At 32.9% G+C, this 19,195-nt stretch overlaps 2 protein-coding genes and 1 pseudogene across 2 annotated transcripts; 2 read left to right on the top strand and 1 right to left on the bottom strand.

Moving 5' to 3' along the window:
* Positions 1-2,923: 2,923 nt before the first annotated feature.
* LOC11428164 (probable ribosome-binding factor A, chloroplastic) lies at positions 2,924-5,201 on the top strand. Its single transcript, XM_003603967.4, has 3 exons — positions 2,924-3,351; positions 3,525-3,698; positions 4,790-5,201. Exons 1-3 carry the CDS (start codon positions 3,013-3,015, stop codon positions 4,964-4,966), a joined length of 690 nt encoding a protein of 229 aa, XP_003604015.1. The 5' UTR covers positions 2,924-3,012; the 3' UTR covers positions 4,967-5,201.
* A 4,553-nt stretch (positions 5,202-9,754) lies between these two features.
* Positions 9,755-11,423, top strand: LOC11417254 (amidophosphoribosyltransferase 1, chloroplastic-like; annotated as a pseudogene).
* Positions 11,424-13,316: 1,893 nt separating this feature from the next.
* LOC11418223 (tRNA-dihydrouridine(47) synthase [NAD(P)(+)]-like) lies at positions 13,317-18,255 on the bottom strand. Its single transcript, XM_003603965.4, has 10 exons — positions 17,983-18,255; positions 17,767-17,883; positions 17,444-17,677; positions 16,637-16,943; positions 16,265-16,521; positions 15,580-15,852; positions 15,078-15,359; positions 14,803-14,923; positions 14,196-14,365; positions 13,317-13,717 (listed from the first exon to the last, which is right to left on the bottom strand). Exons 1-10 carry the CDS (start codon positions 18,196-18,198, stop codon positions 13,619-13,621), a joined length of 2,076 nt encoding a protein of 691 aa, XP_003604013.1. The 5' UTR covers positions 18,199-18,255; the 3' UTR covers positions 13,317-13,618.
* Positions 18,256-19,195: the final 940 nt, after the last annotated feature.

Below are 19,195 nucleotides of genomic sequence, written 5' to 3'. Positions count from 1 at the left end.
TTTTTTCTTCAACGAAGTCGATCATTTTTTTAATAGAGTACATCTTACATGTTTATGTAGCCAATTATGTTGAGTCGGTATGCATCCGGACACACTCTCCACAACATATGGCGATCTTTTTGTTGTCCACATACACCAAATTCTATTCCATTTTCCCTCAATTTTGAAGATTCCCATTAGGCATAACAACCTTCGTAAGTAGATAGATTGTATCTGAATTTAACCGAATAACATTCGTTTCGATAATCCTATATCAATTTATCCTCTTGCATTTAATGTAAAGAGATACAGCTGAAATAGTTTTCGCTACCTCATCTCTGAATAATTCATGGACTTTATCAACATCCAATCTTTTCTTCCCATCTCACATCAACTGATTGACAAACATATTGGTTGTGTGGGGAGTGCATCTACTTTCCTTGGTTCCCCTGAAGCCACAAATCTGACATGATTCTGTCACTTATAATTAATATAATAGAAGTGGTAAATACTCACGATATATGATATATATATATATATATATATATATATATATATATATGGTATGAAGAATCGATTTAATCATCGCTTCATTTCATGCTTTAGATAATGAGATCCTCTCCATGAAAGAAAAAAATGGTCCAACTTGGACCCATATAGCTGATGGTGCAAATTAAATGCACCCTTGAATCTATATGAACAAAACAACTTGCATAGGAACTAGTAACTTTGAAAGGGACTGCATATTGCGTTGTTAAGAAGGACAAACTGAGAAACAAAGGCTGCCTCTAGTTTGATTGTCCTATTAGTTTCAGCCGCAAAAGCTTCTATTTCATGCACAACTCTTCCTATAACTACCTACATTTCCTTAGCCCCAAAAAAGTATCTTTTGCTTCTATAGACTTATTAATTCATATCTCTATAATTTTAACTCTGTTGATAGATACATTGCATAATATATACAAGTTGTTCGAACTCTGGACACCTCACTTATTTCACTTTAAATAAATTTTTAATCATTACGCTACTTGACAAAAACAATTACTAATTCATCATTGCAAGTTTGCAACAGCTAAATTAGAACAAAAACCATAATGGGAACAGAAAATGAATTCATTAGATAAAAAATTACACAGGAATTAAAGCAAGTAGCAGCCCATCGTTGCAAGTTTGCAAAAATCAGAACAAGAATCATAATCTAGAACACAAAATGAACATTATATAGAAAAATACACGAGAGTTAAAGCAAGTAGTGGGGGCGGATTTATGACTATTTTATTTTTTTGGTACAGAAATTATGACTAATTTTAACCAAGTTGTTTGGGCTCCAGTGACAATGAGCTCTTTTCAAGGACGTATTCAGGGAATACTGGGTTTGATTCCTATAGGGAACAACGTTTGGCCAGTGCACATGCCTCTACGCACGAGCCGGATTAATCGCTCACCTTTGGTGGGTCGGAAACCGGTGCAAAAGCAAAAAAAAAAAATGAATAGTTTTAAAGATCGTGTATTATTTCATCTAAAATAACCATTTTAATAATTTTATTTGAAGAAAAAAAAATGAGATATCAACTTTCTATAATATTTCATTCTTATAGGCATCTTTCATATGTAAAAAAATTAATTTGGGAAATATTTGGTCTAGCTATAGCCACACCAAACTTTATGTAGATCCTTCCATGATAAGTGAACAACAACTTACGTCGCTAACCCTTTTTAAATGGCAAAATCGTTCCTCTTGAAGACTACATTCATTTTTTTTTTTGAAGGAAAAGACTACATTCATAGACCTAAAGATTAAATAGTTAGTTTATAAAATTAATGATATTTTATGATCTTATAAACAACTTGTTATGAAAAAAAAGTCACTTGAAACATACAATGTTTGTGAAAAAAAAAAAACATGAACTAAAATTGATAACAACATAATTTAGAGAGACCTAAGTTTGAAGGAATTTTTTAGTGGGACTAAAAATTAATGTTAGTATATTTAGAGTGACAAAAAAACATATTTAACCCTTACTTAAAAGTATACTCTAAATTTTTTAAAATTGCTTTGATAAAATTTAGATTTTATTATTGTTATTTTTTATTTTTTTAAATAGACGAAATGGCAAAGTCTTTATAAACTTACACATATAAGTGGAGGTATCGGGGTTCGAATCCCGATCATGGCATTCAGCCTAACAACTTTGGCATTTTTATCAATTGAGCTGGGACTTATGGATTGTTATTATTATTTTTTTAGGAAAATTATTGTTGTTGTTATAAAATTACTACTTTAACTATAAGCATATTCTAATTCTTATATGTTTATCGTTTTTATTTTTTTGGCTTCCCACAAGTTCACTATAACGAAGTTGGTCCTAATCTAAGCATTACTTAATATTAAATATGAACGTATCTTTCAACCGAGAATGAGATCTCGACTCTTGATGTTCTATTAGATCAAACTCATATTTGTTTATTCATTTTCTTTTGATTTTTTAAATAAATATTTTATTTCATCTTTATAGTGATATAAATAAAAGTAATATCATATTACAAAATGATTTATATTTTTATGAGTTAAAGATAATACATGATTGGCATGGTCGCACAGATCACTTAGTAGACTTATTTATTATAATTTAGGCTTGATTCATAATTTTGGGTCTAGTTCTTTTTCCTTTTTCTATGAATCGTGATCTGCCATTGTCCACTAAATTCGTTGAGATGTTTGGTTGTTCTCAAGGCCATTGTAATAATGATCTGGACCATCTAAATGTGATAAATGAGGATAATTAACCAATTGGTAGGTGCTAAAAACAAGCTTGTTAAGGAATAGTAATGCTTTATTTTGGGCCTGAGACGTTACGATTTGGGTCTAGAGAAGGGCCCAACAATGTAGGCTGGCTGCGGTGCCGCTAGCTGCTGCATATATGACGCGACGAAAGGGAGAAAAAAGAATACTGGAATAGGAATAGGAATTGGATAGAGTAGAGGGATATCTTAGAATTTCAAAATTATTATTAAATCAATTATATTAGAGCAATGAGCACGACGCAATTGCTTAACACCGTGGCTGGACTGATACCATCGGTCACACCTTGTTGGCGATGTAATAATCACCGCACAGCAGCAACTGCAACTGTAACTATATTTCAGACTCAGAGACTCACAGGAAATGCTTCAAGAATAACGATAAAGTGTATGGCTAATCCAAGGAGAGTCAAAATGGTTGCCAAACAAATTAGGAGAGAACTTTCTGATATGCTCATCACCGATAACGTCTTGCAATTTGCCGTTCTTCCAGAAGCTTCCTTAGGTGCTGATTTATATCTCTCTTCCGTAACCACTATTACCGACGTTGAAATCACCGCTGATTTACAGGTTCGTTCATACATACTCTCTTCTTTTTTCCTATTTACCGCTGATTTATTATTATCATATTAAATTCATAGACCTGAATTTAATTGCCACATTGCCTTTTCATTTTTCTCATCTAATCTTATTAATTTTGTTTCATAACATAACTGTGATGATGTATGTAATACTGCGTCTAGGTGGCTAGGGTTTATGTATCTGTTTTTGGAGATGAAAGAGGGAAGGAAGTGGCCATGGCTGGGTTGAAATCAAAAGCCAAATATGTTCGCGGTGAGTTAGGGAGGCGTATGAAGTTGCGGTTAACTCCTGAGATACGCTTTTTGGAGGATGAATCTTTTGAGAGAGGAAGCAGGGTAAGAATTACTATATTTACCGTTCTTCTATGTTTTGCAATTGTAAGTTTGTGCTGTTCTGTTTCCACTTTGGCCCTTTCCTGACCAACCATCTCTCAGCCTTCTACTACTAAATTACTAATTGCTAATAACAAACGTCCTTTTGCTTTGCCACATGTCATCAATTCCTTTATTTAATTAACATGCTACACTCTCTCCTAGTAGTATAATAATGCACTTGATCCCAGCACAAATTTTCACTCAAGTTGTTTCTGTGCTGGCTTACTTGTTTTCCCTCAGTTTGTATTCAAAGAGAAACCTGAATACAATGCCTTGTATTTTTCTCTATACATTAGTTCATCACTACGCATAGGGTATATCTTCTATCTACTATATATATGTTTGAACTTCCGGTTTCCCCACAATTATCAGATGGTTCTTACTAGACCCTTGTTTGCTACATGGGTTAATGTTACTGGTTATTCTCGATAAGTGATACATAAGAATAAGATGGCAAATAGACTTTCATTGCCTCTGGTACGAACAATTTCTTGTGCTATTCAAACAATGCTTTTGAGGGGAGAGGGTGGGTTCTTTGGTAGCTTTTCAGCCTTATTTTTGTTTTCCTGATGATGAAATTGTAGGTTTCACATTACTTTGGTCTGATTTTGTTATTAATTTGTGATCAAATGTGATTGCATGACCGCTGAAATCTTTTTTTTATCTTGTTTTTCGCATATTCATTAATTTTAACAATTTTTATATAATATTAGATAAATGTGATTGCGTTCTTGTGAGCTTAGCTCAGTTGGTACGGATAATGCATAATATATGCATGGTCTGGGGTTCAAATCCCGGCCACCACCAAAAAGATAAATGTGAGTGCATATTCATTAATTTTATCAGACTTTTATAACAAGTTTTATATAATAAATGTTATTATTTAATGAATTCAAATATATGCTACTAATCAGCATGTTTCTGTAGCCAGTGCTCACTTATGCACGCCATTCTTTTATATATTTCAGCAGCTTCTTGGTCAACTTTTTAGTTTTTATTGATGTGTTGTGAGATGTTATTGATATGGTGCTTCCACCCATTCAAACTTCCAGGTCATTGCAATATTAGATAAAATTAAGAATGAGAAGAGTGAAACAAGCAAAAACATGGAGCAGTTGGATTCATCAGTGAACGGAGATGACACTGAGCAGTTGAATTCATCGTCAGATGAAGACGATGCTGATTGGGAAGATGAAGACCCTGAAGAAGGTATCATTTATGTGGAATAGCTGTTGGTAGGGATGTTTTGATGAACTTGTGTCAAAAAGCACCTTTAGATAATCCCAAGTTCAGTTTTGTCTATATGAATGGTTAGTATCAAGCTTTCTATTAGGTTTGTATTCCAAAAAGAATTATAATGTGTATTTATCTTAAAATTTAGTTTGTTCAGCTTTAGAATTCATGAAAAGATTTTCAGAGCAGTGTATTTATTAAATTAATTAATTACATAACACTTTTTTCCAATGTGTATATGAAAAGATGTGGCCCGTGTTAGTTAGTTAAGTGACAATTATCTTAACATGAAGCTTTAAAAGGTATAGGACTTTATCTAACTAAGGTAGTCAGATTTTTTCTAACTAAGGTAGACAATGTTAGGGCTTTATCTGCAAATATTGCGTAACCACGTAACCCAAGATGAGAATATAGGAGACAATACATTTCTTTTCTTGCTTTAGTTGATCTCTGTAAAATGTAAATATAATTCACTATCTCGAACAAATTACAACATGAACATGATGCACTCATCTCAACTTGGTATTTTTATGTTGCTTCTTCTTTTTTAGTCAAAAAAAAAAAATATGTTGCTTCTTCTTTTATACGGAGTTCGATTCATTGAGTGGTATGTACTGTGGTATGCGGTAGTAAATTTAAGTTACTCAAATCTCAGGTTGCATTTCTTCCTACGTTTACCTACAGTCATATAAGCTATCACAGTAGAGGATAAGTAGATGTGATTTATGAGCATTTGATACCAGATCCTGCAAAAATGTTACATTAAACAACTTGGAAATCTAAAGTCTAGCTTCGATTGAAAATTAGAGCTATAGTTTTAATATTAGAAATCTGGAGTTAGTTCAACTTGGATCAAAAATAAATTTCACAGGCTTTTACTTCAGTGGCATGTGGGTCAAAAACAAATATAACAAATAGTATATAAAAAATATCAGGAAAAAATCTATTTTTTTCATTAAAAAAAATACTTGTGTCATTAAAAAAAATATCATTTTTTTTTTCCAGTTTTCACATCAGACAATATCCATGCAGTTTTGAGTGACAAATGGATTGAGGGGATTAATTACTATATATGTACGTAGTGTCTAGTTGAGGGAAAATAAAGAGAAAGACTTAAGTTTTGTAAAATATAGAAGTCTGTCTCTCCTCTCTTCATTCAAATAAGCACATCTTTAAAAAAAATTGAGAGGCAAACAATAGTGAGTTTATGTTTGTTTTAGCTCACCAATCAAACTATCTGCATGGGACAAATATCTTCACTTATATCAAATAATATGTTAATAATTAAATTGCCAATGTTTATATTTATATACTGTTTGTATACTCACGGTTTGTTTTGTATGAAACTTCTAAAAATCTATGCACTTTTGTAGTTTTTCGTTTTGTACTTTTGTATCATCATCATTATTTATTTATTTATTAATCATCATTATATTCAAGAAAAATAGGGAAGTATCAGCCAGGGGAGGGGATGAGCAATTGACCAAGTCTATCCTATATCATCCACTACCCATTTCTCTTGGCCACCGATCATCCGAAACTACTACTCATATCATCAAGTACTTAGTATATAAAAAGGGCATGTTGATATTACACCATATATAAAGACATATACAATACATTTAATATAAGTGTTGATTTGACTGGAACATAATGCATAAGTAATAAAGAAATAGAAATCCGTAGCCAAAATATCCTTTTTTATTTAATTCTTACTATTATAACGAAAGATTAATTCACAAACACATATAAGGAATCTCTTATCTTTCCAAAAAAGAAAAAAGGAATCTCTTATAACACCCATCTAACCTAGGCCTCATCACATTTTTATCTACTGTTCTTAGTTTAACACAAATATTTTAGTTCTTTTTTTTTTTTTTTGGTACAAACAAATATTTTAGTTCTAAACGCCTAGATTATCAAATCAAAATAATTAATTCCCTAAAAAAATAGAATAACTAATCAGTAGCATTAATTTAGTTTCATTTGATTAAATATAATTTTGTTTGACTTAAATTCATTTTTGATTCATCTATTTTTATGTTTTGATCCTCCTATTTTTAAAACCAATTTTTTGGTTTCAATTTAATTTTTTCTGAAATTTGAATCCTCCTCTAATTTGTTAAGATGTAACACATTTATGTCACATCATAGAAAATGATCCAAAAATAAAATGAGACCAAAATTAAAAAAAATAATATATATATATATATAAATTGAATGACCGAAAAATGATTTTTAAATTAAGGGGATCAAAATTTCATTTATAAATAAATAAGGGAACTAAAAAGTGCATTTAAGGCTTTTTATGCAGCTAGGTTTTGATTGCATACTTTAAGACAAACTTGTCGTTAACCTATTTGAGTTGGTCTAGTGGTGTTAGCTTGGGACCTTAGAGTGTGCTCCTCCTTAAAGTAAGTTCGATTCTTCCAATATCAATTTGGGTGCACTAATTTAGTTTTTTTTTTTTAAAAAAGACAAACTTGTCGTGAATTATTTTCTTACTTAGTTGACGGAATATGATTAATTCTCTTTTTGTACTAAAGGTGTGCAAATTATGAAAGGAATAGGAAGTTGGTCAATTCTATTTTCAAATAAATTCCAAGCCAATGGGTTAGATATACTTGAAACGTGGCTTGAAAATATGAGTGGAAAAAAGGAATAATGTTCAAAGAATCCAATCCAATCAAAAGGGACAGCTCCTTTCAAGTTTTCAATTTAAACCTCAAAGAAAACTTGAGAATTCGGATACAAAGTCAGCGGTCAGTTTCATCTACAAAGCGAGATTCCCACCCAATACTGGTGTTTCTCATGTTAGGAGGAATTTGGATTCCATGATATCTCATAATCTTACATTTACGTATAGAATTCAAGCTTTTATTCTCGATCCAACGGTCATCAATATCAATATGATCATTGTGTGAGAATGCGCGCGATTTGAACAACTCTAGGTGATACAAATCCTATTAAGAGGGTGTGGGTAGTTGTAGTAGATTTTCATATTGTTGTATTAAATTCTTAATCCCATGCACAAGACTACCTCCATCTTCTTTTTCAACATTGTTTCTTTTATATTTAGGTTGATAAATTGATGAGAAATTTTATTTGGTTGGAATGTCAATGTCAATAAGTTAGTGACTGTTGTTTGACATAGAGTTTGCTTACGTTTGTTTACCATATCATATCTACTACAGCTAACTGGGTAAAGGCTACGGTACATGACCTTCATAAGTCTCCTATCGTAGGAGACCTGATTTTTTTTTTTTTTTTTTGCTTTGAAAAATGGATGTCAACCATTGAATTTACTTTGAAGCTTTTGAATGGCTGAGATTTGCAATAAATGACCCACTAGGATTGTATTTTTTTAACATATATATTGATTTATAAAAATACAATTGATTTTGGATTCAAATTTAAGAAATGGTGTTTTTGTCATTGTTGGAAAAATTGGAAAAATTCACAGCAAGCTCGTTCCATGTTTATTCCCTCCAAGTGAAAACTCAAGGGTAGAATGGATATGATAAAAATAACAAATTTTCTCTAACTTGCCACAATTTCCTCTCACAAACACGAAAGAAGCTGAAGCAAAAATATTTTCAGATATGTGTAACTATACTGTCTATTGCAATACCACTTGCTTTGACTGCCGGTTCACTTTTTATGATTGGATAAGGAAGAGCAAACATTGTAGGCAAGGAAGAGCAAATAATGGAGTGTATGGTGTTCTTCAATCCAAACAGTGGAGCAAAAATGGCTGTAATGGTGTTCAAGGAAGAGAGCAACGAAGCAATAAACCAAATCTAGATGAAAAAATAATTTTTATTTAAGATGAAATACCAACATTGCCCTTGCAGTTAAATGAATAACTTAAATAGAATTTAACTTAAACACATGTTATTTTAACAAAAAAAAAAAACTCTCTTTTTATACGCTCTCCTACGGTAGGAGACCTATTCACCTCTCCTACCCTAAATGGCGCCTACTAACTGGTATGGTCTTAAAGGTAGTAGTTTATTATTGTTGATAGTTTAAAATGGTAGGTTATTGGTGGTAACTTCGTACACTTTTAGATTGACCATTGATTTTGTTGAGTCTGTGGTTAATTTCTTAAATATTTTTGAGATTTTTTATGGTAATTTGACTTCTATTGAAATTGCTTATTGGTGCCATGATGTCCATTGAAATTGCTTATTCTAGAGAAAGACATAGATTTTTGTTGAAATGTGACTCTTAGTTGGTTGTTTCGGCTTTCAGATATACTCACATTGTTCATCGGCAATTGAGAAATCGTTAGCTCTATTGTTTAAATACTATTAATGATTCTCTCTTCTTCTTTTTTTGACAAAAACAAAACGATATTCATTCGTTCAACCTGATAGAATACATCAGATACAATAACATGATCAATCAACATTGTTAAAAACGTAAATGTTAAATTTACGAACAAACTCACCACTCCCAAGTTAAGAGTATACAACGACAAAATGTTTATAAATAATAGGCTTAAATGTGTAATCGATCCCTGCACTTTGACAAGATTTTGGTGTTGGTCCTTACACTTTTTTTTATTTGACTTTAGTCCTTACACTTTGTAAAAAAATTGCATTTAGTCCCTACCATTAGTCAACGGTTGAAAAAAAGAAAGGAAGGATAACATAGTGCCACGTGTCATGTAATTATTGGGTGTTTGCATAATTCATTAATTTGGTTACCTATATTCTTGTATTTTTAATTATAAAAAATGTTATAAATTAATAATAATATTAATTTTCGTCAAAAACAATTATTATTTAAGTCTGGAAAAATGTTCTCCAGCGCTCCTTCTTCTTCCATTCCAGTACAAATTGGTTGTTTTTTGTCTTCTTCTTTCCGAAGTTTTCAACGACACAAAACTCCGTCAATTACCTGGAAACTTAGCCATTGGTCACATCCGTTATTCAACTGCAGGCCAATCCATGCTCAAAAACGTTCAACCTTTTGTTGCAGGTTACCGTTTTGGTTCCGTTGGTGTTGCTCATAATGGTAACTTCGTCAATTACCGTTCCTTGAGAAATGAACTTGAAGAATCTGGTTCAATTTTCAACACTACTTCTGATACTGAAGTTTTGCTTCATCTTATTGCAACTTCAAATCATAGACCTTTTTATAGCGAGAATTGTTGAAGCGTGTGAAAAAGTTAAAGGTGCTTATTCAATTGTGTTTGTTACTGAAGATAAACTTTTTGTTGTCAGAGATCCTTTTGGTTTTCGACCTCTGGTTATGGGAAGAAGAAGTAATAGTTCTGTTGTTTTTGCTTCGGAAACATGTGCACTTGATTTGATTGAAGCTACTTATGAAAGAGAGGTTTATCCTGGTGAGATTGTGGTTGTGGATAAAAGTGGTGTTCAATCTCATTGTCTTGTTTCTCGTCCAGAACCAAAACAATGTATTTTTGAACATATTTATTTTTTATTGCCCAATTTTGTTGTTTTTGGGAAATCTGTTTATGAATCAAGAAGATGGTTTGGTGAAATATTGGCTACTAAAGAGTCCTGTTGATTGTGATGTTGTTATAGTTGTTCCTGATTTTGGTGTTGTTGCTGCACTTGGTTATGCTGCAAAAGCTGGTGTTCCTTTTCAACAGGGTTTGATTAGGCCACACTATGTTGGTAGAACTTTCATTGAGCCATCACAGAAGATTAGAGATTTTGGTGTGAAGTTGAAGCTTTCGCCGGTTCGTGTTGTTCTTGAAGAGAAAAGGGTTGTGGTTGTTGATGATTCAATTGTGAGAGGAACAACATCATCTAAAATTGCGAGGTTGTTAAAAGAAGCTGATGCTAAAGAAGTTCACATGAGGATTGCATGTCCACCAATTATTGGTTCTTGTTATTATGGTGTGGATACACCTAGCTCTGAAGAGTTGATATCTAATAGGATGAGTGTGGCTGGGATTAAGGAATTTATTCGTTGTGATTCCCTTGCTTTTCTACCTATGGATAGTTTGAAGAAGTTGTTGGGTGATGATTCTTCTAATTTCTGTTATGCTTGTTTCACTGGGAATTATCCTGTTGAACCTACTGAACTTAAATCTAAGAAGAGGATTGATGGTGTGATTCTGTGGATGGTGGATTGAATGAATCAGTTCAAGCTAGCCCAAATCAGAAAGAGATGAAGATTGTTGGAGTCTGATCACAATTGTTCTGTGTGTGATTTTGTAGTATATAGGCACCACATTATACAAGGTATAACTTAATAGTGGACACTGGGCACATAAATGTCTAGAGAAACTATCATCTGACTACAATATTTTATTTCAGCTAATTCAGAAATTTGGATTCTGGAGCTGGCCAATTCTTAATACCTATTTGTTGGTCGTATCTTAGGATCTGATATTTGGAATTTTTTTATTTGGCAAGTTAGATAAATCTTATATAAGATTAGGGGGATTTATTTTATATTGTTTTTGGAATTTCAGGTTTTGCTTTATTACTATTATTATGAAAAGGTTTTGCTTAAATACCGTTTCTTTTTTCAATATACAACTATATATATATGTATATATATGTATATATATATATATATATATATATGGGGAAAATTCTATGGTACATCTAATATATTTGAGTGTACCGGTACACTCACTTTTTATGAGAACATATTAAGTGAGAGCACTAGTTATTATGAGAGATGAGAGGAATAAATATAGACCTTTGGATTAAAATGAAAGGTGTAGATTAAAAGGTCCACGTGCTACTCTTTTTATTTGAATGCGCCTCCTACTCTTCTTCTTCCTTTGTTCTTTGCTTCTCTCTCTCTCTGACGCAAACCTGATCTAATTTTGCCTGCTCCCTAATTCATTTGTTTGAAAGCCAAAAATTATGTCGTGAAACAAAGAAGAAAAAAACCAAAAGATTGAAAATCATTTTGTAAATTGGATTCACGTTCCATTTCTTCAATCTCCCTCAGCTGAAATGTATTCTGCTCATCACATCAGATTCACTATCGGTTGCATGTTAGACAAATCAAATTGATTTCGGTGACTCAGTTTTGAATTCTTATAGAGAAATTTCAGTTTCCATTGCTTACGATAGGCAAAATAAGAAAACCAATTTGAATTTTCAATTTTATGAAATTTCACTTTCCATTGTTTTGTGGTTGTTGTTCGACCTTTGGCTGGTAATGTTTTTTTTTCTTTCTTCCCTTACACACTAACGAAGAACAATTGTGAAGAAAGCAACAAATCCTAAATTTTCAAATTGAGATTTAACGATCGTGAATGGGGTTGTTGGTTCATGGAGAATCCAAGAGAAACTTACAAATCTTTAATTCAATGATTTGTGTTTTTACTCAATCGATTTCTTTTACACCTAAATCTTTCATTATATTTCAATTCCTTGTAAAAGGTGATTCTTATTTTAATTAAAAATTAGATTTGATGCATCAAAATTGCTTGCCCAAGATCTGGAAAAATCACATTTGAAAGAAAAAAGAAACTCCAACAGGCAGATGAGAAGGCGAGAGAAGAAAGCAAAGTTGGAAATGAAGGGAATAAAACAAATTATAGGCTGCAGTTTTAAAAATGAAGCAACACAATAAAGACGGATTCAAGGGTTGTGATTTAATCCTCTCACCCTCTCATTTAAAAGGTCCTCTCATTTTTTTTTTAAGGAAAAAGATCCTCTCATTTGAAATGTCTTTTATATATATATATGTCAAACTCTTAAGGGTACAGAAGATATAACATTAATTTTGTTTTTCTTTCTCCTCGTACTTTTGAGTGTTTTCCTAGTGGCAAAAGACAATTGCACGTTCTTCCTTTGAAGGTTATATAATAATATAAAAAATAAATTTGACCTGTTATCAATTTCACTGTTTAATAGTGTTAAGTTATCATAATAACTATCTACCAAAAAAAAAAGTTATCATAATAACTACGAATTTTCGAGTAATTATGATAACTGCTTCTTCAAAAAAATTGAGCACTGCCAGTATTAACCAAACGAGACCAACAGATTGGTTTTTTATTGCAAAGCACAGCTATTGACTATTTTATATACTCTTGCAATATAAAAACACAGAAAGCCCCTTGACCACATTCATGTACACGAGTACCATGTGATTTCTTACCAAGTGCCTCAGAGTAAGAATGTGGCTAATCCTTTAACGGTAAATATTATGTTGACCCAAAATTAACTTGCTTTGACGAACGTGACATGACACATGAGGCACACTACTCACTCACCACCCCAGTTCCAGCCCATATCCTCCCAAACCCACCATCTCAGGCAACTAAAGTTTCATTCCAACAGACGAAAACGTTGAAAAAACTCAGCGCCGTAAATAAATACAGCAATCAGAAAATTCAAATTGACCAGAGAATGCAAAAGTCGGCATGACTCTAAAAATATTTATTATTGGTTACATTTCAAATGTTGATGTTTATTAAATAAATGTTTTGTTTCCTAAAGTAGACAAGTGAAAGGTTTAAAAGGCAAGGTCAACTATGAAAAACCCTTCCAATTAACGAAACAAAGCGACAAGACAGTTACAGATGTCTCCTGAGCATTTTCCAACTAACCGGGCGGCAGGCAAGGCAGGCAAGACAATGAATTAGCAGTTGATTGAGAAGAAAAATATTCATGAGAATCAGCACTGAACAAATTCCGGAATTAACCATTTTCAGCTCTATCGTAAGCATTTGATTTATGCTTTGGTGCAAAAGTAAAGCCATCTGGAACTTTCCCAAGTAACATCTCTGATAATCGCACCTGTGTATAATAAAAAGAATTGTTTAACAGTATGGGACCAGGATATTATAATATTAGATTATAATGAAAATGTATATAAATAATTATGAAGTGTTAATAGTCTCTTCATCATTCACATTTCCAACCAACTACATCCTGTTGAACAAAACTATTTTCTGCTGTCTTTGAATAGAGGGTTTTGCATGAAAAGAGAAGAAAGGGTAAAATCTTCATTTTTTTAATGAAAAGTGAAATCTTTATTTCGATTAAGAGAGGGTAAAATCTTCATTTTATACAAGGTTTATAAAATAAATATAATGAATAAGTGTCAGGACAATAACTTTCAGAAATTAGAATAACTTTCATGATAATTTTAAATAATCTATCATTTTATTTAAAAAATAATAATAGATCATATAATATTTACTTGAAAGAGAAACTCAAAAACACACCGTTTAAATATGCTCAAGAAAACTGGAAACAAAGGGGAATTTCATACCCAGTCAGCTGCAGAGTCAGAGGCCATCAGTGTCTCAAGGTCATCCCGCCCGTGGTAAGATGGTGGACGCCAATTTATTCGTTGTGGAACCACATCCAAAAGACCAACAGGTATGTACCTACAAGTGTAGCTAAGCCATTCCAACAAGAACCGCCTGGTAGTCTCCACCCCTAAAACACAGCATATAATATATGAATTACACAACAGTAAAAAAATAAGATAGAAAATAAGTTGTTTCATGTTGTTTTTTCTAGCAAATGGTTATAGACTACATGTAAAAGATTGAAGGTATATTTTCTTGTGAGCAAACTCAGCTCTCTTACAAGATACTCCCACAAATTATATGCTCTTAGTCCAAGAGCCCCCTTATACACTCATCAATGTTTCGTATTCTTTGGAAAAGGAGAAAAAGATATGAACCAAATTTGTTGCATCTACATAAGGACCGTTCATTCTTGGCATAAGATAGGTACAATTAACAACTGTTTAGTGTTTGTTTTGAGGTAACTACAGTAGCTATTTTTTCTAATAATTTAACGACAGCAAGAGTTAAAATATTAAATTATGAATATAATAAAGCTACTCCATCAGCACCAATAAAACATACCTTTTGTATCTGAACCCCAATGTTGAAGACCAAAATGCACAAAATCTTTGAAAATATTTAATCGCTCGCCAGAACTGATGTCCCAATGTCGCTGTTCCTTTATCTCTGTAAATATCCAGGGCTGCACACAGCAGTCATAAGTTTAGACGATTCAAAAATAAATAAATATCTACGCCATGCAACAATATTGCTTCTGATGAAGACAACTAGCATTAGATATAATACTCAACAACAAACTCCATAAAATGAGATTGAGCCAAGGTGATAATACTAACTTTAATAAGTGCGCCACGGGCAATCAAGCATGTGGCAAGTTCAGGGCATTCAGTTTTGTGGTTGTTCCAGTCTACAAATGAAAAAACATCTCCATTCCCCACTACTTGCAAATTATTAGGAGCTTTCCTGGTACACTGATATACGTAATCCCAGTCAGCAGGCTTGCTATAGCGTTGTTGCCGTGACCTGCCATGTATTGTCACTGCACTAGCTCCCCAAGAGCTAAAATTTGCTATCAGAGAGTCGATACGATTCCTCCCTTCAAAATACGCTGTCCGTACCTAGTGCAATAGATAATTGGGTCATACATATCTTAAGCAACCATATTACGGAAATTCAAAAGCATAACAAGGTTTTTTTTTCCTGGAAAACGTAAAAGGACTTAGTCTAGCATGAAGAAAGTTCAAAGCTCCAGAATATATTAGGAAGCTATCAAGATGCTGAAAGGAATCCGATACAAATTTCATTGTGTCCTATTGTTGCATTTAGCATAGAAAATACCTTTATAGTTACTGGAATATCGACTGTGCCTGAAGCTACTTCTACAACATTTTGCATGCGCATTGGTTTTGTAAGAAGAGCTGATCCCGCACCCTTATTCACAACAATGTCAATAGGGCAACCCATGTTTATATCAATGAAATCTACTGTACATTCCTTTTCTATTAGTTCAACAGCTCGCCCTACAGTATCTGGATGTGCCCCGCAGATTTGTACACCAAATAAATCTTCAGATGAATGGCGTCTCAGCAATGCCCATTCTGAAGCTTGACCCTATTACAAAAGCAAAATCACGACAATTGAAATGTCAAATAGATTGTTCAAATGTGGAGAGAAAATGCAAAAGAAAAGATAAGGTTAGAGTTGTGCAGAACAAAACAAAGAGGATGGGAGAAGGAAAAATATCAAGTTCCATTCTTGACAATAAATCATCGCTCCACAACAGAGTTTTGAAAAAGTTCATTACTAAATTATTGGTTCCTACATTAAGGTTTCAACGTTCAAACCTATGGAGGATATCTATCTCTCTCTTGATAAATTCATTTTAGGGGAAAAAAGACAAATACCAAACTATGTGGGAATTGCCTGAAATTGGTATCAAAATATACTGATGTTTATTAGATCATCCCTATATACATTATACTCAGGATTATAAAGAGAACTAAAAGAAAATTCATATAGGTACCTCCAAAAGATTTGTGCACATTGCCATTTCACCACATGTTATATCAGCTCCTAATACTTTGCAAACTCTCCGGAAAGGGAGATTTCCAACAGTGGTCAAGGGTGCAAGATACAACTTCTCCCTGAAATCAATAAGCTTCTTTTCACGTGAGTGTGACTTCAAGCTTAGATCAGTTTCTGGGGTTATAACTTCAGTTCCTGCCTCTGGTTCAGATCTTATGCAGCATCCGTCCACAATTTGGTCATCGACACTCACAACTGTTTCAGCAATATGAAGCTAAGTTCAACTAGAATTGAATGCAAAGGAATATTAAACATTGAAAAAATATTAACCATAGATTATAATCACTAAAGTAAAAGATGATTTTATGACCTTCATTTTCCGTCTCCTCATCTTCACAATTTTCTGCGGTTTTTCTTTTCTTTTGGGGACAAGGTATATCAGGTTCAAGTTCTCTTTTAATGCCATCATCATCTTTTATAACTTCTACAAAGCGTTCTAACTTAGAATCTGAGTCAGCAGGAACCTCACAAGAGCCGTCATCATCAGACTGATGGTGTTTGTCACCATCGTCTTTGTTTTCCAACTCAGATGTAACCGCACAAGAACCATTGTCATCAGACTGAACACATTTATCACCACCATCTTTGTTTTTGACGGCATTCCCTTTTGACTTATTCTGAATAATGATTGATTCAAATGTGGAAATTAAAACTGAGTTCTTAAAGGAACTGACATATACATCAAAACCATGTTAAAATTAAAAACACACACACAATCGATGAACAATGATAGTAAAGGAACACTGACAAAGGCGTTTTAAATTTGTATCTCAGTACAGTGATAATAAATTAAGAAAGAAAAACCAGTAGCATATTGATGAATAATTACAAGCGCATTGGCATCTTTCTAGTGTACTACTAGGTAGGCAGCAAAATTGCTAGAAATACAAACATTTACGTTATGTAGCACCGACACATGATGACACTTCACATCAAAGGCATGTCCGGTGTCCGAAACGCTGACACGACACTGGCATGTGTAGTTACATTCATATAATTCATTTTCTTAAATTATTACCACTCTCGACGTGTCTGTGTTTCATAGCAATTATAACATTCGGTGAGGAAAATGAGAGGCATAACATGAACAACGGAAAAAAAAAAATAAGTAACATACCAAGAGACCAAGACTTTTGAGTTTGGCATCAGTTTTGGGGAAAGTCATCTTATTTTTCCATAAAAGCTTTTGAACATCTTTGCTAAAACCATTAACTTCACACCTTACCTTCAATCCATTAGAAGATAAAGGCTTACCCTCTTGATGTGTATTTAAAAATCTACACGATAACCCATAAGGGCAAGCCCCTTCAGATTTCAAAAAAGGGCATTCACCCTCCAAATCAGCCAATTTCTGCACTCATCCAAAACAAAAACCCTTGTTAATTAAAAAAAAACAATTGAGACTGCAGTAATAAGTAAGTAATAACATGACCAACCTACCTGTTCCTTGAATGCTTGAATATCATGGCTGAAACGACAGTTTACTTGATAAGGACAGGAATTAACATCACCGGACTTGGCAAGGTTTGGACAAAGGTTTTTTGTTGATTTTTTATCCTGAAGAATACAGAGTGAAACGTCATGTTTTGTGGAATTCATGAAAACAAACACTTATGACATTGTTCAAAATAAGTTGTCTAATATAGCTTATTAAACCTGAAGACGTTCACGTTTGAGTTGGCGTTTAGATTTCTTCTCCTTGGCGAGAACGGGGGGTTTGTCGTTTGGAGCAGAGGAAGTAGTTGTTCGATCGGGAGGAGGACGAAGGAAGTCCTTCTTAACAGGAGCTATGCATCTGGCGATCAGTTGTTCGGTGGTTTGATGAATCACTAACGTACTTCCTTGCCGAGAATCATCCTCGCCACCCTCCATTTTCGCTCTCAAAATGAAATCAGCAGACACTTTGGGAACCAAGCAAGAGTAGGGTTTTAAGCTTTTAATCCTTTTTTTATTTTATTTTTTATTATATAATTTTAAAATGACAAAATTTCTTTTATAATTAATCTTTTACCTAAGTGCTACCCGATTTGACCATAATTTTTGGATAATTCTTCACATTCAGGTGGATATAATATGATGCAGATGATATTTGAAAAGGACTCATGGCCTCAAATGTTCAGAAAATTTATTGGCTTAAATATGTATTTGATCCTTGTAATTAGGGGTTTTTAAAAATTGGTCCATGTAATCGTTAATCATGGCAATTTACCTCTGCATTGTTTAATCATTTAAAATTTCGTCCCTCTCCCCATTTAATCACTACCACGCCACATGAAATTCCAATTTTACCCCTGAGTTTTCAATTCTTTCTTTAATATTTTGTCCTCTTCTTAAGGGCAAAATTGAAATTTCATGTTTGACAGTGATTGCCACGTCATCAAATTAGTGACGTGGCAGTGATTAAGTTGGTCAAAGGACTAAATTTTAAATGATTAATGATTGCAAGGATTAGCGAATACAGAGACCAATTTTTAGACGACCCCTAATTATAAGGATCAAATACATATTTAAACCAAATTTATTTAGTGTTCTATAAATGAGTTTGTGTTTTACAATGTTGATCATTCAATTATTATTATTGTGATGATTACAATTTGATGGAAGATTATTATGTATACAAAGTTTGAATCATGAGATTCACAACTCTCCATCTTATATTTTGAAGAGAAATAATGTTTTCAACAAGAAAATGTTAGTTAATGGTTTTGTGCAATTAAATGGAGATGATTGCATTATCAATCATAAGACTTTGGTGGATTGTGATGGTGGTTTTTGTATGGATTTTTAGTGAATTTAAATACTTGCACAACTACAATGTATTTTGCATTAGATTATTTTATTGAAGGAGAATTACATAAAACACTCATAT

Source organism: Medicago truncatula, chromosome 3, assembly GCF_003473485.1.
Source record: "Medicago truncatula cultivar Jemalong A17 chromosome 3, MtrunA17r5.0-ANR, whole genome shotgun sequence".
Classification (NCBI taxonomy): Eukaryota; Viridiplantae; Streptophyta; class Magnoliopsida; order Fabales; family Fabaceae; genus Medicago; species Medicago truncatula.
This window is presented reverse-complemented; position numbering and strand designations above follow the sequence as displayed.

Excerpts from the sequence above, each read along its gene's own strand:
- LOC11428164 (XM_003603967.4), top strand. The coding sequence starts at position 3,013 with ATGAGCACGACGCAATTGCTTAACACCGTGGCTGGACTGATACCATCG. Across the intron at positions 3,352-3,524 it reads AAATCACCGCTGATTTACAG|GTGGCTAGGGTTTATGTATC; the intron begins GTTCGTTCATAC and ends TACTGCGTCTAG. Across the intron at positions 3,699-4,789 it reads CTTTTGAGAGAGGAAGCAGG|GTCATTGCAATATTAGATAA; the intron begins GTAAGAATTACT and ends TCAAACTTCCAG.
- LOC11418223 (XM_003603965.4), bottom strand. The coding sequence starts at position 18,198 with ATGGAGGGTGGCGAGGATGATTCTCGGCAAGGAAGTACGTTAGTGATT. Across the intron at positions 15,853-16,264 it reads TGTGCACAAATCTTTTGGAG|GGTCAAGCTTCAGAATGGGC; the intron begins GTACCTATATGA and ends CTTTTGTAATAG. Across the intron at positions 14,366-14,802 it reads TTGGGGTTCAGATACAAAAG|GGGTGGAGACTACCAGGCGG; the intron begins GTATGTTTTATT and ends GCTGTGTTTTAG.